Here is a 27,648-nt window from a genome sequence, read left to right as displayed (position 1 = left end):
AATATATTAAAAATTAACAAGATCCATGCATGAATTATGATGATGCTTGTGGATAGTAGACCACTCATCTTGTATACCGCGCCCCTATTGACAAGTTACAATGTATAAATGCAACTCATAATAAAGCATTAGGCCTACTTGGACTGAACAAGACCCCAAGAATTCTTAAACAATTGTAAAGTAGTCATTGCCTCTTTCCTTTGAGTCTCAATCTACTGTCTTTTACTTGTTTTAATGAACCCATCATAACAATGCTTTTACATTTATTTTTTAGTCGTAAAAATGTTATGATGTAAAATGTGTGTTTTCGTATTCTCTTAATCTTACACTTATCTTAATAAGTATAGACGGATAGTTAATTTTTTGATTTTTGTTTTTCATTCACTGTGTCACACAGTGAATGAAAAACAAAAACCAACAATTTGAAACTGATTCACACACGGTGTGTCACGCCCATGAATTAACACTTTTTACCGGTCATAAACAAAGGTTCACACACCCACGTGATGCGCTCTCCACCAATAGGAATAGCGAAACTGTCTGAGGTATTCATGAATGTTTTTTTATTTTGTTCTTGTTCAGATTGGCTCATCAGGGTACTCATGAGGAAAAAGGGTGGCCTATAACTGGGCGTATGGGATTTCAAAACTGGGATTAGTTTGTGCCACCAAAATGTTTGCCGAAAAGTTTCAAAGTGGAACACCTGACAGGTGCACAACTGGGTATGTGGCAACATACATGACAAGTTATAAAGGGCCTAAAACAGTAGAAGAAGGGGCTGATACGCCAGTCTACTTGTCACTGCTACCGCCGGGTTCTTGTGGCTTTAATGGTAATTTTTACGGAGATCGAGCTCGGGAGGATTTCTGGTAGAGCGTGGTTCAAATATTTTCTGTCCCTCAAAGTTTTTCACGAAAAATTGCCTTATTATATTCAAATATTAATGCCTCCTTGTTATATGAACTATGGACCACCTGGTTCAATCTGCAGCATTCTGACGATAGAAGGATCGCTCCTAGCGCCCTCTATGAACTCGGCCAACGGTGTAGGGCATTAGCAAGTACTAATGTCTCCTTGTTATATAAACTATGGACCGCCTGGTTCAATCTGCAGCATTCTGACGATGGAAGGATCGCTCCTAGCGCCCTCTATAAACTCGGCCAATGAGAGGTCTCCATCGTGGTTTTTGTCGAGCAGACTGAAGATCTTTTCGGTTCGCATCTCGGGAGTTGCCTCATCTTCTGGCATAGTCACCATGGAGCCTACCATCTTGTAGATTGCCTGCAAAGCAAAGTTTAGTGTTCAGACATAAAGTACATGTTAATACTTGTAAGGAAGGAAGATAAAAGATATCTCTTTGATTTTGTGAAGGGCACCTCTGTGAAGCAGATACTAATGAACAATTGAAGTATATGTTTTGAGGCATTTCATGGCGAGGTATCAACGTGTATTGAGTTTGAGGTAACTCCATGTGTGTATATTATCTACTTTGCTGTGTAGATTTGTTCTTTGAGAACTTGTCTTGCTATTTATTCTTCTGCCGTAGAGTAGATCTTGGAATTCACTCAGAATACCCATTTCCGAAAAAGAACTGCCCTGGTTTTTACATACTACCTGGAGAAAAATCAGCTTGGACTACAACTTTCACCTGAAGCGGATTGAGGGGACCTCTCGTTATTAACTTTACTACCTAGGAGTTCTTAACTGGTCTCAACGTTTGTTTAAGCTGGCTCTAACCATCGTCAGGAGATTGTTTAAGATGCTGGTTCCTTTATGATATTGGGATTTAGATGTTTTAGTGTAGAGACGGCACTGCTTTGATTGGTTCTTCTAAAAGGGTCACTGTACTGTGGTTGGAGAACTAAATATAGACACTGTCACCTAGTGGCCCTAAAATTGTTGGCTGAGGATCATTGAGAGGAGACTAGGGTGCCCGCACCAATACTATGGGATGGTTTGCATGAAAATTAACCTGATAAGATATACTTGGCTTCAAGTCTGTAATAGTCATTGTCCATATCAAAAGAAGTGCTTGTGGTTCTTATCATATTTTGATAAGAACTGTTTGCAATGCCAGCTATAAGAGGGATGGAGCTTCCAATCTCTCTCGGGACAAATTGACAATATCACCTTCTTGTAAAGCACAATCTTGACAGCACCAGCACAGAGCATAGAATTGAATTTGTAACCTCTCCAGGACAGCAGCTATGCTTGTAGTAGAGTATACAGTGCAAGGTGCTGCTCTATTGCAGACCTATAACAGTCGAGACCAATTCAAGAACCGACTACGCGGTTAGTGCACTTAATTACGCTCCTATATAAGCTAAAATAGTACTCCCAGGTACAGCCAATTTCCTATACCATTCGCCAGGGTAGTAGTTAAAAAGCAGGACAATTCTTTTCAGAACTGAGAAGTCTCCTACATCCGATAAATCTACTCCGCGGTAGTCGAATAAAGAAAGAGTTCTCTAAGAACAAACTCTACCTGGCAAGTAGATACACACATGGTGTTACCGCAAACCAAACATATACTGATACCTCACCATACAATGCATCAAATCTTATGTATCTCAGACTTGACAAATCAAGTCTCTAATAGTGTAATATATACCATAGTTTTTATTGGTAGTCACCGTTTGTGTGAACAGCTCAGAGAGCTCTTGTCCTCATTGCATAGATTTGCAGACTTTTGAGTCAAAGTGTTCAAGTACACCTTAATCTTGGCTGCCATGTTTGTATTTTGTCTGTATTTTTCATCACTTTTTGCTCTGTGCAAAGATTATACTTTTTTATATAAAAATATTGTATGTTTAAGAAATGGCAAAATAAAAAATGAATAATAATCATGTAATAATTTATATGATTTTAAAATAATTTATTTATGTGACAACTCTTGGGGGTTTTCTAAGACCAGTATCCTCACTTGGTGTATCCCAACAGAAGTTGCTAGAAAATAATGACACAAAAACACTCTTGGTGCATACAATTTGAGTGCTTTCAGATACCTGAGAATCTCAGATTCAAATTTGTGGGTGAAAATTAATTCAATTTAAGTCCCATTACCTGACTTCTAAGAGAATAGGCTTGATACATTTTTTTATTTTAAGTTTCAGTTGCCAGGGCAAGGTCGTTTACCCGCTGTTTTTTAACAAGATATACTGGTCCCCTGTCTGAAGGGAATGCACACTTTAAAGACCGTGGACACTCAAAATAATTATTAGCATAAAACCTTACTTGGTAACGAGTAATGGGGAGAGGTTGATAGTATAAAACATTGTGATAAACGGCTCCCTCTGAAGTAACCTAGTTTTCGAGGAAGAAGTAATTTTGAAGCGATGTTGACAGTATAAAATACACAACTTCGTGTGGCAGGGGTGTTTTTTCTTTTGATCATTATTATCTCACAACTACGACGACCAATTGAGCTCAAATTTGCACAGGTTTGTTATTTTATGCATATGTTGAGATACACCAAGTGAGAAGACTGGTCTTTGACAACTACCGATAGTGTCCAGTGTCTTTAAGGGAATTGAACACTCAAAAGGGTTTTTAAACAACTCACACCAATTATATCAACCATCTCGGTTTTGGATATGTAGCCGTTGCCGTTCAAATCATACATATTGAACGCCCATGTCAGCTTCTGCTCTAAGGTCCCGCGTGACGTCAGATTCATAGCAGTGACGAACTCCCGGAAGTCGATGGTCCCATCTCCGTTGCTATCAAACGATTTAAAGACATGCGCTGCGAACTTGGTAGCATCACCATAGGGGAAAAGACCTCCATATATCTTCTGGAATTCGTCTACTGATAAGATACCGCTGGGGCAGTCTGCGGAAATGTAGAAAAAATAGCATCACTTTGAGATGTTTGGAATTCTACCTCCATGTTTGAAGGCACTGTGGAGACTCTTGGTAATTACTCAAAAATAATTGTTAGCATTAAAACTTACTTGGTAAACGAACAATGGAGAGCTGTTGATAGTTTAAAACATTGTCAGAAACGGCTCCCTCTGAAGTAACAAAGTTTTTGAGAAAGAGGTAATTTCTCAGTCAAATATTTGAATTGATTTCGTGGGGCCTGGATGTCTCGTGCGACACATCCATTGTTATCTCGCAACTTCGCGACCAATTGAGTTCAAATTTTAGATTGGTTATTGGGATACACCAAGTGAGAATACTGGTCTTTGACATTTACCAGAGGTGTCTATAGTGCATTTAGATCCAACGTGGGGAGATTGACGTTGTTTTGTACGATACTTGCACTCAAAGCACACAAGTTAATTGTGCAACACGGTTGTTTTTTCTTTCATCAGTCTCTTGTAGCTTCGATGACAAATGGAGCCAAAGTTTTTACAGGTTATATGCATACGATTGAGACACACCAAGTGGGAATGCTGGTCTTTGACAATTACCAAAAGGTGTCATGCCAATTGCGTTAAAAATAATTTTAAATTGTTTTGTGCGATACTTGCCTTTTTGGAATGCTTTGTACCATTCCTGCAGCTCCTGTTCGTTGAAACTCGTTGCTTTCTTTAGATCAGCCAGTACCTCAGGTTTTAACTTACTGTTCTGTTTCCCCATTCTGTGTTGGGTTTCAGCTCATGCCAAAGTAGACTGTCAGGAGTGTTTACCGAGCAACAGTTTGAAACTTTAAAGGAATACGTTGCCTTGGATCGGTCGAGTTGGTCTTTGAAAAGCGTTTGATAACCGTTTGTTATAAAATGCATATGGTTAGAAAGATGTTTGAAAAGTAGAATACAATGATCCACCCTCATTTGCCTCGAAGTTGCGTCATTTTCCTTTACTTTGCGAACTAACACGGTCGGCCATTTGTTGGAGTCAACAATTTGACTCCCACAATGGCCGACCGTGTTTGTCGACGTGTGGTAAAAGGAAAACCGGGCAATTTCGAGTGATACTTGTGTGGATCATTATTCTACTTTTAAAATATCTTTCTAATCGTATGCATTTTATAACAAACGGTTACAGACGCTTTTCAAATACCAACTCGACCGATCCAAGGCAACGTGTTCCTTTAACAGCAAATCATAAAACCGCAATCATGCCTCGCAGAACCTTACCTAAAGTCAGCAAAATAACTTCATCAAAGTATCAAACACTCATCTTATTTGGTTGATACGGTCTTCCAAATCGAAATGATCGAGCCAGTTTCGGTGTGCTGCGTTGTTGCGATGGTGATAGCTCATTATGCGAAAGCTATTTTAAGCAATTCAATGCACTTCTGATTTATTGTGATCGGACGATTGAAATTTGATCAAAGCCCTTTTTGCCAATAACATAGGTGTTTACAGTTTGTGCATGAATTCTTTAGAAAATGCTACCAGTTCTGCCCTGAACGCTTTTTAACCTTTATATGTGTAACCTTTATATTTTTATCCTTGCACTTCGGTGTGCCGGTCATGCAAAAACAATGTTACTGTATATACAGGTTCGGTAGAGCAGACAAACAATACTCACAGGCAGTGTTCATGTTTTGTGTGATCAGCCATGAAGTAGCAAACCTGGTGAAAACTACATTTTTACTTGAAAATGTGTCCATCACAAAACTCAATCATGGAGCAAACAGATACGATAACCGCATAATAAATTATTTGATATGGAAAGGTTTGCGGTAAAGCCAATTAATGACTATCACCATGTAATGACTAATAAATCTCTTTTCAGAACCAGCCCAACTCATTTTAGAGATAGTTATTACATGGTGTTACCGCAAACCTTTCCATATCGTATTTCTACCAGCATGCAAAGTTTCAAATCTATCGCAAATCATAGAGTATCTATTTAAGGACAAAAATGGACACACTTTGACTTAAAGGACCATTACAGAATTTGGTTTTTGGCTAACAAAACAGTTGCTGGCAGTGTTAGCACTTACATGTAATCAACCATATACATAAACTGACAAAGCTGTAGCCAGTTTCAGCTCGATCGGCCATCTGGCTCACGAGAAAATAGAGGCATGACATCTGTTCAAAAAAGTTTTATGGCAAAACAACACCTAAAAAACATTTGTGTGTTATGTTCTTGTCACATTTTGATTAAATTTGTATTGTTTGCAAATCCACTTATCTTTGTATTGCAGAGAGGCAGTCAGTGGGATGCGGCTTTAAAAAAGAAACAGTTCATACAAAATAGCTCAAACTACAAGCTTTGTGATTGTAATGTTTTTTGAAACTGTATATTTGTTTTGTATCTCATTGCCACTTCACCATAAAACCATTCCGTTGAAAATTAATTGTTTATAGTTTAAAGGCATGCACTGGACATCTTTGGTAATTGTCAAAGACCAGTCTTCTAACTTAATGCATCTCAACAAATGCATAGAAAGGCAAACCTGTGCAAATTTGGACTCAATTGGTCGTTGAAGTTGCGAGAGAATAATGGAAGAAGAAAAAAAAACACTTGTCGAACAAGTTGTTTGCTTTTAGATGCCTTGACTGAGGTCTCAATTTCTATTTTAGTGAGAAGAGAAATTGCTTCTTTCTTGAAAACTACGTTACTTCAGAGGGAGCCGTTTCTCACAATGTTTTATACTATCAACAGCTCTCCATTACAGTTTACCAAGTATAATTGTATGCTAACAGTTAGTTTGACTAATCACCAACAGTTTTCAGTGCCTGCCTTTAAAGGCAAAGCAACAATGTAGCACACAAAATGGCGATGCACGAGTTTCCATAATGTACTATTGACCAATCATTACCCAGATGAAGCTTACGTAAACACACGCACAGCCAATGAAACTATTGGGTTTGTAAAGCCGGTGCCTGCTATTTTTATCCTATGGATAAAGACATGCGGCCAGTGTACGTACGAATCGGCGTTTAGCATACGGCAATAAAACGCCACAATCTTTCTATATAATGACCCTCCTCAGGGTTCGGGTGATCATCCACGTATGAAATCATTTTCTGATAAAACGCCTTCGGATACTTTTGGAGACACTTTCTTGTCGCTGAGAAACAGGCCGACCAACAATGCTCGATGAACTGTGGTGGCGCCCTTCCAAATAGCTCTCGAAAAAACTGTCCAAATGTCCCGTTTGTATGGCGCATAGTACCACGGGCGTATTCAGCTTTCCATTTTCCGTCGAAAGCAATCCTTCCCCAGTTTGTGTGCTTTCCAATCAGTATACATGGCACTCCACTTCTTGCTTTTTCGAGAAATTTCGTCGGAGTGGGATAGCAAGTCTTTGAACGGCCATGGTTGTCTATTTTGCCTTGGAGAAATACAGTTACATTTGCCAGGTTTTCGTAGTTATTGATAATGTGGTAGAGATAGGTGTGGCCCTCCCTCCCAACGTTGGGGAGTTCCTGCCAGTCTTTGACGCTAAATGACGGTTTTGATCCTGGAAAGTGACTTTTGTCGTACACGTGGGTAAAACTAGCCACTGGTTTCAACCAGTCAAGATTCTCATCGTAGTGGGCTATGACGAACTCGTACTCCATCACTGGCGTTGGTGTCGAATGCCTTTGTGTGGTTCCTGTATGAAAATAAAAAGAAGAGATTATCAGAAAATTCAAAAAAAAAAAATTGATGCATCAACTATGTATTTGCAGCAAATGTTTCAAATGTTACGGAGCTCATGAGTGAGCGCATTTCACAATAATGCAACTGTGTCTGATGAAGTTGCTTCGCTCGAGTTAGGCCTGATATTATTTAAACAATAGACTTTTGGGACGCTTGGTGGTACCAGACTTACTTGGTAAAATCTATTGTTCTCGGTCATGTGTGCATGCTCAGAACTACGTAAACAATGGACATTTACATGTGGTAAGTCTGCTGCCACCTAGCGTCCCGAAGTCTCTAATTGGTATTAATCACTCTTAAAATTGGTTAGAAACTTCAGCCGAGTTTGTATTGAAAAACATTAATGAGAAACATTTAACTTCGAAGTGTGGTAAAAAGAAAGAAAAAAAATATTATCGTTTCTGTGTGCAAGCGTTTTTGAGATATTTGAAACAAATATTTGTTGAAACGTAATTGTTCACATGTTTTTTGTTTTTTATATTCAATCTACATAATAGAACGATCGAATCGAAAGGTATGACCTTATCTGTCATAAAGGGTGGCTGCAATGTTTTGTTTTATTCATTTAAACGATTAAACAGGACTTTTGAAACCTTATCTATTTTTAATTATTTTTTATTAAATGCGCAAGTATTTTAAAAACGGTTTTATAGAGATAAGGGGAACCCGCCCGCCCCTAAAAGGGAACCTTCATTTGCAAAAAAACGTGACGTCATGTCTGTAACCCGAGCTGTACGTCCTTGTGAATAGTACACGTACACACGTGTGCAGTGTGTGGCCTGGTACCTAGGCGCGTGTAGTTAGGGACCAGACTTTTTTTGCCGATGATTTTGTTTGTATTCCCGACCTGACGTCGATGGTGGGGGGGGGGGGGGGGGGGAGCGGTAACAATCCACATCTTATTCGCTAAGTACACAAGTTAGATATATCGGGAATAAACAAAACACATTTTATTGATGTTCAAAACATATTCCAGAAGTAAATGACAGCAAAATTAACTGTTTTATTTAAATTCACTGCAGCATCCCTTTAAACAAAATAATTCGTGTTGTTATGTAGAATCAAGCGAAATGTTTGATCTATTTTTATTTACCGATGATCTACATTCACAACATTTTAATCTGTAAACTTGGAAAGTCACTTACCTTTTACTTCTGACTGATCTTGTATTGGAACCAAAGTTGTGTACCTGGAAACATGTCTTCCATACAGCGAGTAAAACACGTATATTGATACAATACTGCAGACGAGGGCTCCGACTACTGCTCGGTGCTTGGACATTTTTGGTGAAATCATTGTTCATTTCGTCGAATAGAACACAATCCATCATTCAATGGCGACCACCTGACCTCTTGAAATGTGTAAACTTGTGGGCAATATGTCTGTCGCAGTATAGTGAAACTGCTCTTTACTCTGTCTATTGCGAGATTACTGTTACTGTAAAGTACTGTCCACAAAAGTCTAGTCTCTCTGGTCTCGAAAGTGTACAGATTATATTTGCCAAAAAAGGGGCGAAGCAAATTGACCTTGTGAAACTGAAATTAATGTATTCCACAGGTGGCTTCCAGATGGCTTGAATTTGTATTGCTTTGGGTGCCTGATCATGGAGGAAGTAATAGAGTGGTCTGACCTTGTTTTTTGGCCCGGTTTTGAAAATTGTCAGCATTGTGGTGTCCGAAGCTCTGCGTTTCTGCTCAGCAGAGCGTTTCTGAATAGGACACTGGACACCTTTGGTAATTGTCAAAGACCAGTCTTCTTACTTGCTGCGTCTCAACATACATATGCATAAACAAACCTGTGAAAATTTGAGCTCAATCGGTCATCAAAGTTGGAAGATTCATAATGAAAGCAAAAAACACCCTTGCCCCACGGAGTTCAGATGGTTGATTTCGAGACCTCAAAACTCTAAATCTGAGGTCTCGAAATCAAATTCGTGGAAAATTACTTCTTGCGAAAACTACGTTAGGCCTACTTCGGAGGGAGCCGTTTCTCACATTGTTTTATACAATCAACCCTCCCCATAACTCGTTAACCAGGTATAAAGGTTGTGTGCTAATAATTATATTGGATTAACGTGCCGGAGGTCGTTGGTTCGAATCCCCCTCTAGTCAATTCTTTGTTCAACCCCCAAAATCATTTCAAAATTTGCCCAGTCAGTAGATATTGATAATAATTATTTTGAGTAATTACCAAAAGTGTCCACTGCAACCTTTGGCTTTTTTTTTACCGTGCAATTGTTGTAATCCTATTTGTAGGTGTAGGCCTATTATATATACAATAAAATAAACACCCTGAGTGTACTGACAGTGACGCTTATAAGATTGAAATTTTGAGGCATGAAAAACATATACCTTTTACTAAATTATCAAATAACAAACCACAAGGGAAACTGACTGGGTACATTTCATAAATAATTTTGGGTTGAACAAAGAAAAAATGACTAGAGCGGGATTTGAACCAACGACCTCCGGCACGTTAAACCGGAGGTCGTTGGTTCAAATCCCGCTCTAGTCAATTTTTCTTTGTTCAACCAAAACCTTTTACTAAATTAACACATTACTACGAAGTTAAAATGTTTCTCAAAATGCTTTATATTATCGGAAGCGGTTGTAATGTATACATTGCAAGGTTTTTAACCAAAGGTGTCGATTTGATATTTCAAGAGTGACATGTAACGCATAAGGGGCACATTAATAATAATAATAATGAGAACTTATAAAGCGCACAAATCCAACAAAGTGCTCATGGCGCTAAATACAAAGAATAATATTTACATACAATAACCAAAATTGAAACGTAAGCCTAAGCTAAGAAGAAATCCAGAACATGTTGAAGAGAAATACAATACAAATGCAATATCAAAGAAAACATCGAAGGGTAGAAATCAAACCATTTTCTCAAATACTTGGTTGAAAAGATGTGTCTTAAGGTTTTTCTTAAATTGTGTTAAAGAAACAGATGATTTTACTAGTGCTGGCAATTTGTTCCATATAGGCGTGGGGCAGCATGTGAGAAAGATCGGTCTCCCCATGAATGTTTGGATATGGGCTCAATAAGGAGACTAGATTGTAAGACCGGAGTTTGCGAGGAGGATTGCATGGTTTGAGTAGATCATCAATATATGCAGGGGCATTGTTGGTGAGTGATTTATACACAAAAAGCAGAAGTTTATACTTAACTCTACTGCTTACGGGTAACCAGTGTAATTCTTTCAAAATCGGAGTTATATGACAGGACTTTTTATTTAAGGTGATAACACGAGCAGCATAGTTCTGAATACGCTGAAGTCGTTCAATTTGAGTATTAGGAAGACCATAGAAGTGAGTTACACATGTCAAGTCTGGAAACGACGACGGAGTGGACTATTTGCTCAGTTGCTTTTTGTGTTAAATATTTCCTCATTGAAGACTGCCAGCGCAGCAGCCGAGTATTTAGGGCTTTCTATACAGTAACACTACAGTATGCTATAAAACTGGAAGAACGCTCAAATAATTTGTTATACAGGAAGCTATTAAATGCAGTGGACAATATTGGTAATTACTCAAAATAATTATTGGCATAAAACCTTACTTTGTAACGAGTAATGGGGAGAGGTTGATGGTATAAAACATTGTGAGAAACAGCTCCCTCTGAAGCTTCCCTCGGAAGTTTTGGAGAAAGGAGTAATGTTCCACGAATTTGATTTCGAGACCTCAAGTTTAGAACTTGAGGTCTCGAAATCAACCATCTAAACGCACACAACTTAGTGTTACAAGGGTGTTTTTTCTTTCATTATTATCTCTCGCAACTTCGACGACCAATTGAGCTCAAATTTTCACAGGTTTGTTATTTTATGCACATGTTGAGATACACCAAGTGAGAAGACTGGTCTTTAACAATTACCAATAGTGTCCACTGTCTTTAACTACAATGTGAAATACAATTTATTATAGCAGCGTTGTTTGCAGGTGTGGCGGTTTCAGTCTTCCGTCGTGTTCAGTTTTCCGGGACTCAGTACTTACAGCATATAACAATTGACTGCTTTCGCTTGCTGTGCGCAGGCGTCGCATGACGTAATGTTACCGTATTTGGTCATTCGGAAAACTGAACACGGCGGAAAGTTGAAACCGCCACACCTGGAGTTACGGTGTCCTAGGGAAATCTGTGCCTGCAATATGTTTTTGTCTCCATGGGAAATGTACATGGGCTGAAGGAGCAGTATTCAAAAGAGGGCGCTATCACCAGAAGGTTCTTTATGTCTGTGGTTGGTTTGTACCACCGACAAATGACTTCTTCAATCATGACGACACAACCCCTTTAACTTGACACTTGTTGGATGGACCCTGGACATTATTAGCCACGCCCTCCACTCGTTCATTGAATTCCTAGGACGCCATGTTCACGCCGTAGCAACCTTCATCGTCATACTTTAAAAACTCGCATTTTGGCTGCCTCCGGTCCAACGAATGGTACCTAAACGTATTTTATTGTTGTAAAATACCAGATAGAAATTGGTGTTCAGACTAAAACAAGATGACACGCGGTCTTTTCGTAACACAACACAAAATCTGCAAAGTCATGCTGCACTGTTTGTTGTTTACGTAAAATAATCCGCGATGACTTGACAAATTAATTATTTACGTCGTGACTTTGTCAGCACTCTCTCATAACTCATTTTTAGCTTCAGAAGTTAGCTGCAAGATGTCTCCTCCTCAACGAGTAGCAGTGGTAAGTAGAGTTGAACTATATACTTTTTATATTTTAGTGGAGGAAGGAACATTTAAAATACCAGATAGAAATTGGTGTCAAGATGACACGCGGTCTTTTCGTAACACAACACAAAATCTGCAAAGTCATGCTGCACTGTTTGTTGTTTACGTAAAATAATCCGCGATGACTTGACAAATTAATTATTTACGTCGTGACTTTGTCAGCACTCTCTCATAACTCATTTTTAGCTTCAGAAGTTAGCTGCAAGATGTCTCCTCCTCAACGAGTAGCAGTGGTAAGTAGAGTTGAACTATATACTTTTTATATTTTAGTGGAGGAAGGAACATTTAAAATACCAGATAGAAATTGGTGTCAAGATGACACGCGGTCTTTTCGTAACACAACACAAAATCTGCAAAGTCATGCTGCACTGTTTGTTGTTTACGTAAAATAATCCGCGATGACTTGACAAATTAATTATTTACGTCGTGACTTTGTCAGCACTCTCTCATAACTCATTTTTAGCTTCAGAAGTTAGCTGCAAGATGTCTCCTCCTCAACGAGTAGCAGTGGTAAGTAGAGTTGAACTATATACTTTTTATATTTTAGTGGAGGAAGGAACATTTCATTTTTGTATACTAATTTTTTACTAACGTACTGCTGCCACCACTACTTAGCCCCACTTGTGTGGCCAAGGATAGCTGAATATCCTTGGCCACACAAGCCACTTGAAGTGGGGCTACCAAATGTGTTATAAAATTATGTTATGTGGCTAAAATTTTAATAAAGTTGTTTATGCTATTTGTTTGTGTATTTATTTTTGGATAACTTTCCGTATGGCGCCACATTTTTTAACTAATTTTTACAAAAAAGGGATATCTCATTGAGGTAAATTAGATACAATATCGAAAAAGTGGTGGCGCCATCCCCCATAGGGAAACTTTTTTGCCACGGATTGAGTCACAGGACAATTGACTAGTGATTTTGTTGTCTGTGGTATAGTACTAGTACCCGTCCGTGTAGTACCCCGGTCATTCCTCCTGCCGACGGCGGAACCGGAGGCAGGAGGGTTTTTACGTTATCGCAACTATACGGATACATTGTACGTACATAACAAGGAAATTCCGCGCTTACGTCTGCTGAGTCGTCAGTCCATGCTGCATGTTTGTTGATGATCGTTAATTACAATGCAAAGCTGTGTTTTGCCATCTTTCTTCGCTAGACATTGTCAAACTTGTTTTTATAATAAAGAGAGTTTCTTCCATCAGGTCACAGGTAGCAACAAAGGCATTGGGTTTGCTGCTGTACGAGCGCTATGCAAGCAACTTGACAATGGTGTTGTTTACCTCACATCACGAAATGAAGAAAGGGGTAAAGAAGCCGTGGCTAAACTCAACAAAGAAGGGCTTAAGCCTCAGTTTCATCAGTTAGACATCGACGACCGAACCAGTGTGGAAAGGCTCCGAGACTACTTGAAGAAAACATACGGAGGTTTGGACATTCTGATCAACAATGCAGGAATTGCATTCAAGGTACGTATTAACAGCAGGGATTAATTTTTTATCAACAAAATGCTGATTTAAAAGTCAACTTTGAAAGTTTCAGCTGACTACAGTTCGACTTGTTGAGAAAACAGCAAAAATTTTCACTGTATTTTTATTGAGAAAATCGAATCCATCAATTTTTAGCGATGTGAGAGGGCTTAAAGGCAGTGGACACTATTGGTAATTACACAAAACAATAATTAGCATAACACCTTACTTGGTAATGAGTAATAGGGAGAGGTTGATAGTATAAAACATTGTGAGAAACGGCTCCCTCTGAAGTGACGTAGTTTTCGAGAAAGAAGTAATTTTCCACAAATTTGATTTCGAGACCTCAAGTTTAGAATTTGAGGTCTCAAAATCAAGCATCTAAAAGCACACAACAATTTTCCACGAATTTGATGTGTGTTTTTTCTTTCATTATTATCTCGCAAATTTGATGACCAATTGAGCTCAAATTTTCACAGGTTTGTTATTTTATGCATTTATGTTGAGATACACCAAGTGAGAAGACTGGGCTTTGACAATTACCAATAGTGTCCAATGTCTTTAAGTGTCGGCGGTTGCTAGATAGGGGGGTACCAACCCTATCTCTGGCCACAGCATTTACAAATGGACAGACACCACTACAGTTTGCAACTCCAAGAGTCAATTTAAAAAAAGAAATACCTCCCTCATCCTTTTTTCACTACTTTTTATTTAACATTTTTGTCTGTGTTTGTGTAGGAAATAAGTAATAGAAAATAAAAAGGCCCCCATCCTCCTCTTTTTGGAAAAACACGGAAGATCAACTTGGCCTTAATTGATTTCTATCAGCACCAAGCACTTTCAAATTTTAGTCCGGTTCTAAGTCAAGGCCATTGTGACTTATGTCTCGCCGAGACTCGGTCGTCTAAAATTCCATGCTTCAAATCAGTACTTGATTTTACTTCTTCATTTTTGTATCAATCCTTTCAAACAGGCTTCTTCTACTGAACCATTTGGTAGTCAGGCAACCATCACCATGGCAACCAACTACACAGCAACAATCGACGCTTGCAAAATCCTAATTCCTGTGATTAAACCAGGTGGCAGGTACAGACACAGTTTCCATTTAACTATTTTATTCTTATACTCAGTCAGATGTTCTGAAAGGCACTAGACACTATATCAAAATATATTTGTAAGCATAAAAGCTTACTTGGTAGCAAGTAATACGCCTCTCTTAATACTCCTAACCCTAACCCTGCATGACGTCATAATTCCTACCCAAAATGAGGCTATGGGCGCACGTTCCCAATCACTTGCAGTGGCTGCGCCCATCGCCTCGTTTTGAGTTAGCATTGTGACGACTGACGTACCTCATGCATTAATATTAAGAAAGGCGTATGGAGAGCTGTTGATAGTATAAAACATTGTGAGAAACGGCTCCCTCTGAACTAACGTAGTTTGTGAGAAAGAAGTAATTTCGCACTCAAATAATAAAAGACTTCAGGCCTGTAGCCTTTTATAATTATTAGGCATCTGAAAGCACACAAAGAAATGTAATGCAAAAATGGTGTTTTTTCTTTTATTATTCTCTTGCAAATTTGATGACCAATTGAGCAAAATATTTCTCAGATTTGTTGTTTTATGCATATGTTGGAATACACCAAGTGTCTGTAACAATAACCAAAGGGGTCCAGTGCCTTTAACACAGTCCATCATCTATGCATATCTAAAACGTCTAGTTTTCCAAGTATGAGAAAGTCGTACCACTTTGATTGCAAAGTATGCAGGAGCAGTTGTAAATAAGAGGGAGATGTTTCAAACATTGCATATTGCTTTTACATACTTCACCTTTTTCCATCAGTTTGTGGAATTACAATGATACATGATGGGGCAAACCAAATGACAAATTAAAAAGTAAAACTTTTATTCAAATACGTCCAAGTGGAATCCAAAAACTTGGGCTAACCAGAAACCAATGTGTGTGTGACTTAATTCTGTGTAGTTTGTAAAATTTGTTTTCCGCAAAGATTCAATAGTTGACTTGTGGACAAGTCGTTAAATGTCTGTTGCGGTGATAGCGTTCGGAATCTCCCCGCGATTCCCCTGGTATCCTCGCAAGACTGCTGGCCCCGCGAGACTACTGCTCTCACGACTAGTTCCATAGAAGTCGGCAACCAGCAGTTTGCGCGAGAATAGTGATCTCGCAAGAGCACCGCCACAACTCGACTATCTCACTGCGGCAGACCATTAACGACTTGTCCACAAGTCTAATTCAATAGAAGCCTACCATTTATTTCTAAACTAATTAATTCTGAACTAAAAACTTTTGATTTCTCTTTTTTTTCATGCAGGGTAGTCAGTGTGGCAAGTTTCACTGGAAAGATGGCTTTCGATAAAATGAGCAAGGAGAACCAAGATCGATTGACAGCTACTAAGACGGAGGAAGATGTCGCACTTCTTATGAAAGAGTTCGTTGAGTAAGTGCTTCCCACAAAGATGAGAGTCAATAACACACTGTTGTATTGATGGACTAAACAAAAAGTATTGCTTTACAAAAAAAAATTCTAAGTAAAAATGAGCAGGGTTTTGCTAAGTAAAAATTAGCAGGATACCATTCATAAATTGTATGCTTGCATGTTGTGTAGGATGTTACCCTAAATCTGAAGCATAATTGTTTTAGTGCTCAGCTATTTTTTGGTGCTTTATGCAACTCTATGTAAAAGGGCCATTATGAGTTCGCTGTAAAGAAAACATTTTAATTTATTTGGGTTGTGAAGTCAAGGACTCTCAGAAATAGTGATCTTGATCAATACAAGCCAAGGAAGAACCTATTGGAGAGAAAACAAGGAAGGAAGTTTAATTTGTAGATGGGGGGATCCAAAATGCCAGAAACATAATTCAGGGAAACCATCAAGTCAGGTAGGGACTGAAAACTCATTGCCCCAGGTTTAATTTTGAAGTGGGTCCTAGAGGTGGAAGGCGAGGAAAGATACTTCTATGCCAACCCCACATAACAACAAGTTCAGGTAGATATAGAAAAGTTTGCGGTAACACCATGTAATAACAATCTCTAAACGAGTTGGAGTGGTTCTGAAAAGAACCGTTGGATCCAACGGTTCTTTTCAGAACCACCCCAACTCATTTAGAGATTGTTATCCAACGGTTCTTTTCAGAACCACCCCAACTCATTGAGAGATTGTTATTACATGGTGTTACCGCAAACTTTTCTATATCTTACTTCCACCATGCAAAGTTTCAAATCCTACTTAAGTTCAGGTAGAGAGATCAAGGGCTTGGGAGATCAAGGTGTAGCTTCAGGTCAAGGTCATGTAGTTGAAAAGATGGAAATTTGCATCAGAGATGAAGAGCATTCATTTTGGTTTTACCTATGGTATATACACACCGACGTGTGTTAGCACTGTATACACTCCATGAGCTCTGTACAAAAAAAAATCACATGCATATTACTTGGGTGGGATTCAAACCCACGACCTTTGCAACAGACCGATCCAGTAGGCTCCGCCCGCAACGCACATGTGAGCAAGAACATGTGTGGCTCTCCAATGCTTTTCTGCACAACTCTCGTGTGTGCCAAGCATACGCGCACGCATGTCGGACCTTGGTGTCGGACCTTTGTTGCGTTGTGATTGGTCAATACGCAATGGGGCGGAGCTTAATGGATCGGTCTCTTACAGAGCATTGTCTTGCCAACTAGACCACCAAGATTGCCCCGACAGCTGTGAATACTATATTTTGGTTAGTATGGGTTATTTCATTATATTTTAAAAACTAAAAATGACATTATTATTTTTACTCTTTGCAGGGCTGCAAACAAAGGTGACCATGTAAGCAAAGGCTGGCCTGACTGGGGTTATGCCATGACTAAACTTGGAGTTATTGGTGCGGTGAAAGCACTTGCACAAAAAAACCAAAGTGAGAATCCTAAAGATGACATCCTAATTATGGCGGTAAGTTTGTTAAAATTTTATGTCAAGAAACAATAAACCTTCAAAGTAAGAGTTGTTATTTTCAATGTTTGCAACCAAAGGACAGAACTTTCAATAATAACAATAGTATTCGTTTTTTATATAGCGCTTTATACATTATGTCGAAAAGCGCTTTCAACATTATATTCAATCACAAATTTATAACGCCTAAAGCTGTTTTGTATAGTTTTCATCATTGGAAGTAAATAGAGTAAATTCATTCCACATCGTTGAGTTTTAAATCAACACACTATAATATTGATCACATTAGGTAGTTCTGGTTTAGTGAAAATAACTAAAATTTGTGAAACTTTGTCGCTGAATCTGTAAAAAAAAATTGAAATTGTTTGGTTTTAAAGGCAGTGGACACTATTGGTAATTACTCAAAATAATTATTAGCATAAAACCTTTCTTTGTGACGAGTAATGGGAAGAGGTTGATAGTATAAAACATTTTGAGAAACAGCTCCCTCTGAAGTGCCATAGTTTTCGAGAAAGAAGTAATTTTCAACGAATTTGATTTCGAGACCTCAGATTTAGAACTTGAGGTTTCAAAATCAACCATCTAAACGCACACAACTTCGTGTGACAAGGGTGTTTTCTTCTTTCATTATTATCTCCCAACTTTAATGACCGATTGAGATCAAATTTTCACAGGTTAGTTATTGTATGCATATGTTGAGACACACCAACTGTGAAGACTAGTCTTTGACAATTACCAATAGTGGCCACTGCTTTTAAAGACTGTTTTCTTCATGTTGACAGTAGTATTCTGAAATTTCTTAACATTTCACATTGAACCCTTTTTATACTACTATTCAAGTAGTTTGAATTTAATTTGTGATTTTTCTGTGTCTTTTTTGTTCACTTCATAAAATAGTGCTGCCCAGGTTACGTGGATACAGATATGACAAGCAACAAGGGGAAAAAGACACCAGATGAAGGGGCTGATACGCCAGTCTACTTGGCCATGCTACCACCTGGTTCCGCAGGATTCAATGGCAACATGTATGCAGACAGAGCACTAGTCAATGTGTGGTAGTCACAGGGAACCAGACTTTGTGTAACAACAATTATACCAAAGTCTAGTGTTGTATTCAAGTCACAGAGTTACATATAAGAGGGCGCACTGGCCTATATACTCGACCCGGCATGCGCGCATCTGGCCATTTTGCAAGTTGACGAAACAGCATCGCATAGCGTGTATTTATCAATATACACAGCGTGTATTTCACATTCAGCGCAAGTCAGAGTTCATTTTACAAAATGGCGCCATGTCTCCTTGCGGTCCCGGCACGTTTGTGCATGTAGCATCACCAGTACGTGCTCTAGTTCTTATATATATATCTATGATTCAAAGACTGTTAGTCTAGTGACAGGGACCCTACTATTTGTAAAAACAGTAATACCAAAGTCTAGTTTGGTATTCAAGTACTTTTAGTTGAGTTTCAGGGACCCTACTATTTGTAATAACAGTTATACCGAATGCTAGTGTTGTATTCAAGTATTTTTAGTTGAGCTACAGGACCTATACAATTTGTAATAATAATTATACCAAAGTCTAGTTTGGTATTCAAGTACTTTTTAGTTGAGTTACAAGGACCTTTTACCATTTGTAATGACAGTTATACCAAAGTCCAGTGTGTTGTACTCACAACTTGACTTGGTGTGATGCTTCAATCGCTCCCACAAATCCACAACAGAATAATCGATACTCGGGGGTTTGCTTATATCCATTTCTATCCCTACAACACAACGGTATTTATTGTGCAAATATAAAATTATCACACAAGCGCGATTTTTTCGTATTTCCACGAGTGCGCGTGTGATAACGTATTTATCTTCAAGCAAACTTTTCGCGTGACATAGAACACACAATACGCAGGTAGTGATATTAGCCGTGCTAGGTTTTTATCACCACTCCATTCTGAGAATCTGATAAGAGGATTAGCGCATACTTGAAGATAAATTGCATTGGTAATTATATACATTTGTGACAATGTAGTGCCATAAAATCTCAGGACAATTGTATCCGCACCACTAAACCAGAAAATATACTTTAGGCAAAAAAACAGTAAACAAACCAAGTTCAACACTGTTGATTTTAATCCATGGAAACACCATCAAGTTGAAACAGAAACCTCTCAATTGACTATTGTTAACACAAATTATGATTACCAATTATTGTAGGAATGACTATCAGGTATAAAACTTTTGACAATGGCGATCAGGTTTACGTACCCCTTCTAGTTGTTTTTGTATACTTTCATGTCATTAAAGATGCTATTATATCTATATATATTGTACAGTTCTATATTTTAAAAGGCTGTTTTTTATAGAATCCATAAAGTTATATAAGCTTTTATTTATAGGTAGTGTGCAAACAAATTTGTGTTAAAGGCAGTGAACACTATTGGTAATGATTGTAAACCTAAAATCTTACCTTGGTAACAAGCAATGGAGAGCTGTTTATAGTATAAAACATTATGAGAAACACCTAGTGAGAATACTGGTCTATGACAATTACCAAAGGTGTCCAGTGCCTTTAAGGTATAGTTATTTTAAAAACTATAAAATGTACTTATTCTGAAGATCTTGATTATGAAAAAAAAAAAATTGCATGCTGCATTTATTTCCATTTTACATATCGTCAATAAAATTATTCCGGATGCAAGATGTGTGTTTGTTGCATTTTGTGTTGAATTGTAATAGGTGCATTCGATTAGCTTCCCTGGGTCAACCCCGGTATGTTCGAGGAGCTTTGACGTCATTCCAGGGGCTCACCTGGGTCAGCCCCAAGTGCAGCCCTGAGTGCATGCCCTGATTGTGGAATGGGTCACTTGGGGATTGCTCCAGGTGCTGATGTGATCACAAGAGGATGGTTGATTGTTCGATTAGCTCTTGCCAGGGGCTCACCCGAATGAGCACCGCGGGGTTGACATAGGAAAGCTAAGCGAAAGCACCCTTTTCACAGTAAGACAAGTTTGTGTCTGTTCTTATTTTATAAGCCTTTTTATATTTGAATGCTTACTTCCGGGATGTTGCCTGCTTAAAAAGTTTTATGCAATATTTGTTTTTCTTATAAATTGGGTTATTTAGTTAAAATACTATTTTTAATTATCTAAACAAAATAAGTGACTGAAGAGTGGGTGTCAGATGCAATTGTGTCCGCCATGCAATACTGTCCGCTCTGGACACTTATGCAAATGCAATCATGTCCGGGTCTATGCAAACACTGTCCGGCAGACATCTACATGTATGTGCGCGCGTAAGCGAGCAAGCATGCACTGAACCTGATGCAGCATGAATATTCACGTATTTTATGATTGCAGCAAATACCCAATGGCCGAACATTTCCCATGTCATTCATGACATGCACTTAGCTTGTATGAAAATGGCGGACGTGTTCCGCCGACCAAGGGCATTTAATTTACTGCAAGGACGGTTTTGCACGGGGCGAACACGATTGCATATGCAAAACCGTCTGGCAGACATTATTGCATATGCAATAATGTCCTCCGGATAGTATGCATAGCAGACATTATTGCATGCAACATGGGCCCTTTTTTGGACCCTGGACATCATTCGCCACGCCCCCTTTTTGCCCGGTGAATTCCTAGGCCACACCATCCACACAGTTCTCCTATGTCTGCCCTTCACCGTCATGAGATTAAAAGCTCACATTGCTGCTTCCGTGTAGCGAGTAGTACCTACACGCGTTTAATGGGATTGTGGTGATAACAGAGACAGCTCGAATATGGGGTTCAGACTAAATGAATCTGACACTGCCACCAACATTCAACAAACACCACCGCAAAACTGATGTGTCATGCTTAAGTTATCCTACACACAACACTATAACAGCAACGGTAACATTTGCCATAAGTCTACACACGTACTTCACAAAATTCGTAGGCGTGGGTCCTCTACAAACCTTCAGTGATTTAGTCAGTGATTTAGTCAGTAAAGTATCTTTAATTTTTATTCAACCTCACAATCACATAGAAACTTTGCGCTACGTTTTACGGATAAGCCCATTTTTTAAATAAAGTTTTTATTTTGTTGTGTTGAAATTTTGGAAGATGGCTTCACCTCGAGTAGCTCTGGTAAGTATATTTTAAGTAAATAAAGATCGTGTAACTGTAATTCCATGCTTGAATTGAATTGAAGAAAGACTGCAGTCATACTTCATTACTCCAGACCAGAGTCTAGTCCTACTTCGAAGAGAGGGCCTGTGACCCCCTGTGTGTGGCCGTGGGGGCGTGAAAATTAGTCAAAATTGAGTCAAATCTCATTTCTTAGTCAGTGAATTGTTGGCTGGTCGGCAAGTCCGAGGGGAAAGTAGAAAGATATGGACGTTTTGGTGTTGTTTTTTTTTTCTATTGTCAAACTTGTTTATTAAAAAAGTTTCTTCCTTCAGGTCACAGGTAGCAACAAAGGCATTGGGTTTGCCGCCGTACGGGCGCTATGCAAGCAACTTGACAATGGTGTTGTCTACCTCACATCACGAAATGAAGAAAGGGGTAAAGAAGCCGTGGCTAAACTCAACCAGGAAGGTCTCAAGCCTCAGTTTCATCAGTTAGATATCGACGACCAAACCAGCGTGGACAGGCTCCGAGACTACTTGAAGAAAACATACGGAGGTTTGGACGTTCTGATCAACAATGCAGGAATTGCATTCAAGGTTTGTGTTGCAAGAATTTGAACTTGGTTGTCAAAACACACAATGCAATGGGAGACTGTACGGTCCTCGCCAGTAGTGCACTTACTTGCTCAGACCTATCCGTGCAATATTGAGCATGTCAGCGCACATTCAGAACCGGAAAGAAAAGACCGTTATGTCTGCTGCCGCCAGCGTCTCAAAAGTCTCCCATTGTTGTGATCCAAAGTCTTGCGTCGATTTGAGATGGAAGTAGGAACGGAATGGTTGTGTCCGAGTACGAGTCGGCGACCATTGTGACTCAAGCCTGGGTCATCCAAAGTTCAGTCCTTCAATTCTTGACTTCTCCTATTTCAAGACTTGGTGTCCTTGGTCATTGATGTAACAACAGTTGTTCCCAGGGCCCAATTTCGTAAAGCTAGCAGAAAATACTGCTTGGCAATTTTCTTTGCCTAGCAAAAAAATCAGTGTTGCAATAATGTAAACTTTATGGAATTTTGGCTGGTAACCAGTTTCTGTTAAGCAAGATTTGTCTGTGCTTAGCAACTTTTTATGCCTACGGCTGTCGATTTCACCAAACTCTTCCCATCTTAAGTTAAGATTAATCGTAGGACTTGGGACGAGTTAAGTTCCGTAACCATCTAGACGCTAGGACACATTGAACCCATCCTAAGTTCGGACGAGGGTTAGGCCTACTCGGGATAGGGTTAATCCTTACAATTTAATGAAATCAGCTGCAGGATAAATAAAATTGAGCCTTGATCTGCCTGTCCCTCATGCATGTAGAAATTTCATCTGCTGTCACAAATGCAGTGTCCCTTCTTCGTATGTCTACATAGTCAGGTGACCTCAGCCTCTTTGACTTATTTCTTAATTTTGTTGTTTCTCCAATCCCTTAAACAGGCTGCCGCAACTGAATCATTTGGCACCCAGGCAACCGTCACCATGGCAACTAACTACACATCAACAGTGTATGTTTGCAAAGTCCTCATTCCTCTAGTGAGACCGGGTGGAAGGTACAGTTTTCCTAAATATTTTTATTGTCAGTATTTGTCAGGCATTTTTATATGACCGTCAGTCAGTCATGGCCGAGCGGTTCAGAGCACCGGATTCAAGCTCTGGTGTTTGATCAGCAGAGTGTGAATTTTAACCCCGGTCGTGACACTTGCTACGTAAAATTGGGGAGGTAGTGCTTTCTGCTCTACCGGCCAGGCTTCGGATTGATGATACCCAAGCCTACATCCGTATGGACTGTAAAAGAGGTAACTCTGTTTCAGCCCCAGGAGTAGTTTTGCAAAGGCCTCTGGAACAAAATAATTGTAGCCCACACCTTGAAGTGGCCTTAAGGCCTCGTGTGTCTGGCGACTTGGAAAAAATTTGTTTAAACTAAATAAACTAAATAAAGCATGATATTTTTTTGAGATGTACTTCAAGTTTTAAAGACACTGGATGCTATTTAATTGTCAAAGACCAGTCTACTTACTTGATGTATCCCAACATATGCACAAAATAACAAACCTGTGAAAGTTTGAACTCAATTGGTCATCAAAGTTGCGAGATAATAATGGAAGAAAAAATACCCTTGTCACCTGAAGTTGGGTGCTTTGAGATGCTTGATTTCGGGACCTCAAAATCTAATTCTGAGGTCCCTAAATCAAATTCAAATATTTTAGTAGAATATACTTTTAGTGGAATATACTTCAGAGAGAGCAGTTTCTCACAATGTTTTATACTATCATTAGCTCTCCATTGCTCATTACCGAGTAAGTTTTTATGCTCACAATTATTTTGAGTAATTAGCAATATTGTCCATTGACTTTAAAAGAGGGGCCCCATTCACTCATTTTTCAGGGATGAGATCTTTCAGACTTTTGTTTGAATTAGGACAGAGCACCCTTTTCAAGGGCACCAAAGCAATGACCAGGGGGCAAGGAGGCAATCGCCTGCGTCGCCTTCGTGAAGTAATCCTGAGATTGTAAACTTCATTTCCTAAAAATAATCAGTTACAAGATTTAAATGAATTTGTTTTTCTGTAGGGTAGTCAATGTGGCCAGCATGGCTGGAAATTTTGCTTTCAAGAAACTGAGTGAGGAGAACAAAGATCGTATAAGAGCTGCCAATACAGAGGAAGATGTCGCACTTCTTATGAAAGAATTTGTTGAGTAAGTACTTTTCACAAAGATGAGAGTCAATAACGCAATGTTGTATTTATGAACTTAACGACAAATATTGCTTAAAAAAAACCAGGATACCAGTCACAATTGGTACACACGGCATGCTGTTTTGGCTGGTAACCAAAATCTGGTGAGCATGATTCTACATGAAAGAATTTATTTAGTAAGTTCTTCCACAAAGATGACAGTCATCAGTCAATAGACTGTGCAAGTCTCGTGTGTATAAAAAAAAACAAGAAAAAAAGTCGGATGAAAACTTTATTTTAACAAAATCAAATATGTTTGTAATGAACAATTCTTGAAACTGAAAATACCCATGGCAATTTTTTTTAATACAAAAAACATCAGTGAACATGCACAAAGCACTCTCTAACGTACTTCCGCAATACCTTACAGAGTCGCTAAATTTCAACAAACCTGGCCGGAGTGGGCTCCGCTCCAGCCAGAATCTAACAATCCCTCGCACACACAAAAGGGCATGGGACCGGTCCTTTTCAGTCGCTGGTCCCCGGTGCTGGAACGCCCTACCAAGTCATATTCGGAACACCAACACACTCCAGACATTCAAGAGTAAATTAAAAACACATCTATTCTCATAATCGTCTTTTCCGTAGCACTCTTTCCAGCGCATTGAATTTTGTAAAATGCGCTTTATAAGTCTTGTTTATTATTATTATTATTAATTGTGGGATTTGACTTGCATGGTGACGTATCAATGTGTATTTGTTTTGCGCTAACACAATATGTGTGTATCTACTTGCTGGGGTAATTTTGTCTTTTGAGAATTGTCTGGCTATATTCTCTACTACCGCTGTGTAGATTTTTCTGAATTCAAGAGACTTTTCTTCTGCCGCAGAGTAGATTTTTTAGAATTTATGAGATTTTCCACTTCTAAATGGTTGAATTGTACAAATATTTGTTAAAATTAACATTGAAACGTGCCATGGAAGTGTCGTGGCCAAGCGGTTTAGAGCACCGAAATTCAAAATCTGGTGTTTCTGATCAGCAGAGTGTGGGTTCGAATCCCCAGCTGTGACACGTGTTTCCTTAAGCAAGACACTTAATCATTGCTTCGTCGTTCAGATATGATGTAAAGCAGTTGGTCCCACGTGTTGTGTAACGCATGTAAAAGAACCCAGCGCACTTATCGAAAAGAGAAGGGGTTCGCCCCGGTGCTCCTTGCTGTGGCTGCTGAATGCACTGAAGCACCTAGTAAACCCTTATAAGGTGCTAAATAATTGGGTCTCAGAATCCATCTGAAAGTTTGTATATACTTGGCGCCTTGAGTACCTTGTTGGTAGATACGTGCGCTATATAAGACTTTGTTATTACTATGTTTCGTGCAGGATTGCTAACCAAGGTGACCATCTGAGCAAAGGCTGGCCGAACTCTGCATACGGTACGACTAAACTTGGAGTTATTGCTGCAACGAAGGCACTTGCACAGAAAAAACAGAATGAGAATCCTAAAGATGACATCCTTATTATGGCGGTAAGTCGTCTACAGTGCTTACTCACATCAGTGTAAGGCTAAAACCAAATATTATTCGTTATCCCTGATGCAACTTTAACATCTGCTAAGTCTATAGATGTGTTTTGTACAATTTCCGTTATTTGAAGTTGGAAGAGTAAATTTATCCAGGCCATGGAGACCGTGGCCTTCGATGCCATGGAGCCCCCTTCAAAAGTTCCCCACTGACTTTAAGATTTTCCAATGGAAGTGCCCTTTGCAAAATAAAAATAAGTTGCCCTCTCAAAGATGAAATTCAAGTCCTGTTCATTCTCTTTTTTCAAGTTTTCGCCACAACTTGTGAAAATTGAATCACATTAGATGGTTATGGCTTACTGAAAACCGCAAAATGTTTGACTTTTTAAAGTTTCGTTGGAATTCTGTTCTGTTCTAATCAGCCTTATTTTGCATGTGAAGACAAGAGCAAAAAAGAACAATGTTTTTGTTTTGGTTCTCTTGATGTTTTTTTGTGTTCTTTTTTTTCTGTTTTGTTATGTATTTATCTAGATGATTGGTACTGGCATGAAACTTGTAAGCTTTCAGATTGAAATTTGTTTTATACTCACATGGGTACCTTGACTTTAATTTAATTTTTTTCTGTGTTTGTTTTATTTCCTAAAACAGTGCTGCCCTGGTTACGTGGATACTGATATGTCAAGCCACAAGGGGCCAAAGACTCCAGATGAAGGGGCTGATACGCCAGTCTACTTGGCCATGCTACCACCTGGCTCCGCAGGATTCAATGGCAACATGTATTCAGACAGAGCACTTGACAATTCGTGGTAGATTAAGAGCCGTAAACTGCCCTCTACCCCCCCCCCTTCTCTGGTTATGCCGGTGCACAATGGGAAAGGCTTCAGATGAAGGGGCTGATACGCCAGTCTACTTGTATTCAGACTGAGCACTGGACAATTCATGGTAGAAGCGCCAGAACCTGCCCCACACACTCAACATATGCACAAAATAACAAACCTGTGAAAATTTGAGCACAATCGGTTGTCGAAGTTGCAAGATAATAATGAAAGAAAAAACTCCCTTGTCACACTAAGTTGTGTGGTTTCAAATGCTTGATTTCGAGACCTCAAATTCTAAATCTGAGGTCTCGAAATCAAATTCGTGGAAAATGACTTCTTTCTCAAAAACCACGCCACTTCAGAGGGAGCGGTTTCTCACAATGTTTTATACCATCAATAGCTCCTCATTAGCTGTTACCAAGTAAGGTTTTATGCTAATAATTATTTTGAGTAACTACCAAAAGTGTCCTCCGCCTTCAATTTCTTAATTCATAAATACCTCAGACAGTTTCGCTGTTCCTATTGGTGGAGAGCGCGTCATGTAGGTGTGTATAAACCTTTGTTTATGACCAGTAAAAAGTGTTGAAACATGGGCATGACACGCGAGCTTGCACCTGTTCTTATAAGACAGTTTCTTCATTCCTATTGGTCGAAAGTAACAGCTGAAACAGTCGTGCCACATCACGCGATACGCGCGACGCGCACAGCATTCCCTTATAAGGAGTTGTATTGTTTACCCGAGGGCAACGGAGGGCTTTACCATTTCATAGCTG

At 39.1% G+C, this 27,648-nt stretch overlaps 4 protein-coding genes across 7 annotated transcripts; 2 read left to right on the top strand and 2 right to left on the bottom strand.

The window, feature by feature from the left end:
- Nucleotides 1-872: 872 nt before the first annotated feature.
- On the bottom strand, nucleotides 873-5,494 carry LOC117300095 (neurocalcin homolog). 4 transcript variants are annotated; one of them, XM_033783786.1, is made up of 4 exons: nucleotides 5,481-5,494; nucleotides 4,475-4,650; nucleotides 3,563-3,831; nucleotides 873-1,281 (listed from the first exon to the last, which is right to left on the bottom strand). In XM_033783786.1, exons 2-4 carry the CDS (start codon nucleotides 4,581-4,583, stop codon nucleotides 1,087-1,089), a joined length of 573 nt encoding a protein of 190 aa, XP_033639677.1. In that variant the 5' UTR covers nucleotides 4,584-4,650; nucleotides 5,481-5,494; the 3' UTR covers nucleotides 873-1,086. The 4 variants fall into 4 exon arrangements, with proteins under 4 accessions (XP_033639677.1, XP_033639676.1, XP_033639678.1 ...); XM_033783785.1 differs by lacking the exon at nucleotides 5,481-5,494 and adding an exon at nucleotides 5,084-5,177; XM_033783787.1 differs by lacking the exon at nucleotides 5,481-5,494 and adding an exon at nucleotides 5,084-5,177 and having other exon boundaries at nucleotides 4,475-4,616.
- A 1,011-nt stretch (nucleotides 5,495-6,505) lies between these two features.
- LOC117300094 lies at nucleotides 6,506-9,027 on the bottom strand. The gene is made up of 2 exons (XM_033783784.1): nucleotides 8,696-9,027; nucleotides 6,506-7,503 (listed from the first exon to the last, which is right to left on the bottom strand). Exons 1-2 carry the CDS (start codon nucleotides 8,844-8,846, stop codon nucleotides 6,845-6,847), a joined length of 810 nt encoding a protein of 269 aa, XP_033639675.1. The 5' UTR covers nucleotides 8,847-9,027; the 3' UTR covers nucleotides 6,506-6,844.
- Nucleotides 9,028-12,607: 3,580 nt separating this feature from the next.
- On the top strand, nucleotides 12,608-19,595 carry LOC117300092 (carbonyl reductase [NADPH] 1-like). The gene is made up of 6 exons (XM_033783782.1): nucleotides 12,608-12,811; nucleotides 13,508-13,771; nucleotides 14,745-14,857; nucleotides 16,105-16,230; nucleotides 17,577-17,721; nucleotides 18,619-19,595. The coding sequence occupies exons 1-6, from the start codon at nucleotides 12,785-12,787 to the stop codon at nucleotides 18,778-18,780; spliced, it is 837 nt and encodes a 278-aa protein (XP_033639673.1). The 5' UTR covers nucleotides 12,608-12,784; the 3' UTR covers nucleotides 18,781-19,595.
- Nucleotides 19,596-21,533: 1,938 nt separating this feature from the next.
- LOC117300093 (carbonyl reductase [NADPH] 1-like) lies at nucleotides 21,534-27,102 on the top strand. The gene is made up of 6 exons (XM_033783783.1): nucleotides 21,534-21,844; nucleotides 22,159-22,422; nucleotides 23,302-23,414; nucleotides 24,435-24,560; nucleotides 25,919-26,063; nucleotides 26,706-27,102. Exons 1-6 carry the CDS (start codon nucleotides 21,821-21,823, stop codon nucleotides 26,865-26,867), a joined length of 834 nt encoding a protein of 277 aa, XP_033639674.1. The 5' UTR covers nucleotides 21,534-21,820; the 3' UTR covers nucleotides 26,868-27,102.
- Nucleotides 27,103-27,648: the final 546 nt, after the last annotated feature.

The sequence above is a fragment of the Asterias rubens genome, chromosome 15, assembly GCF_902459465.1.
Source record: "Asterias rubens chromosome 15, eAstRub1.3, whole genome shotgun sequence".
Lineage (NCBI taxonomy): Eukaryota > Metazoa > Echinodermata > Asteroidea > Forcipulatida > Asteriidae > Asterias > Asterias rubens.
The sequence above is the reverse complement of the archived record's forward strand: the minus strand, read 5'-3'. Positions and strand labels throughout refer to the sequence as shown.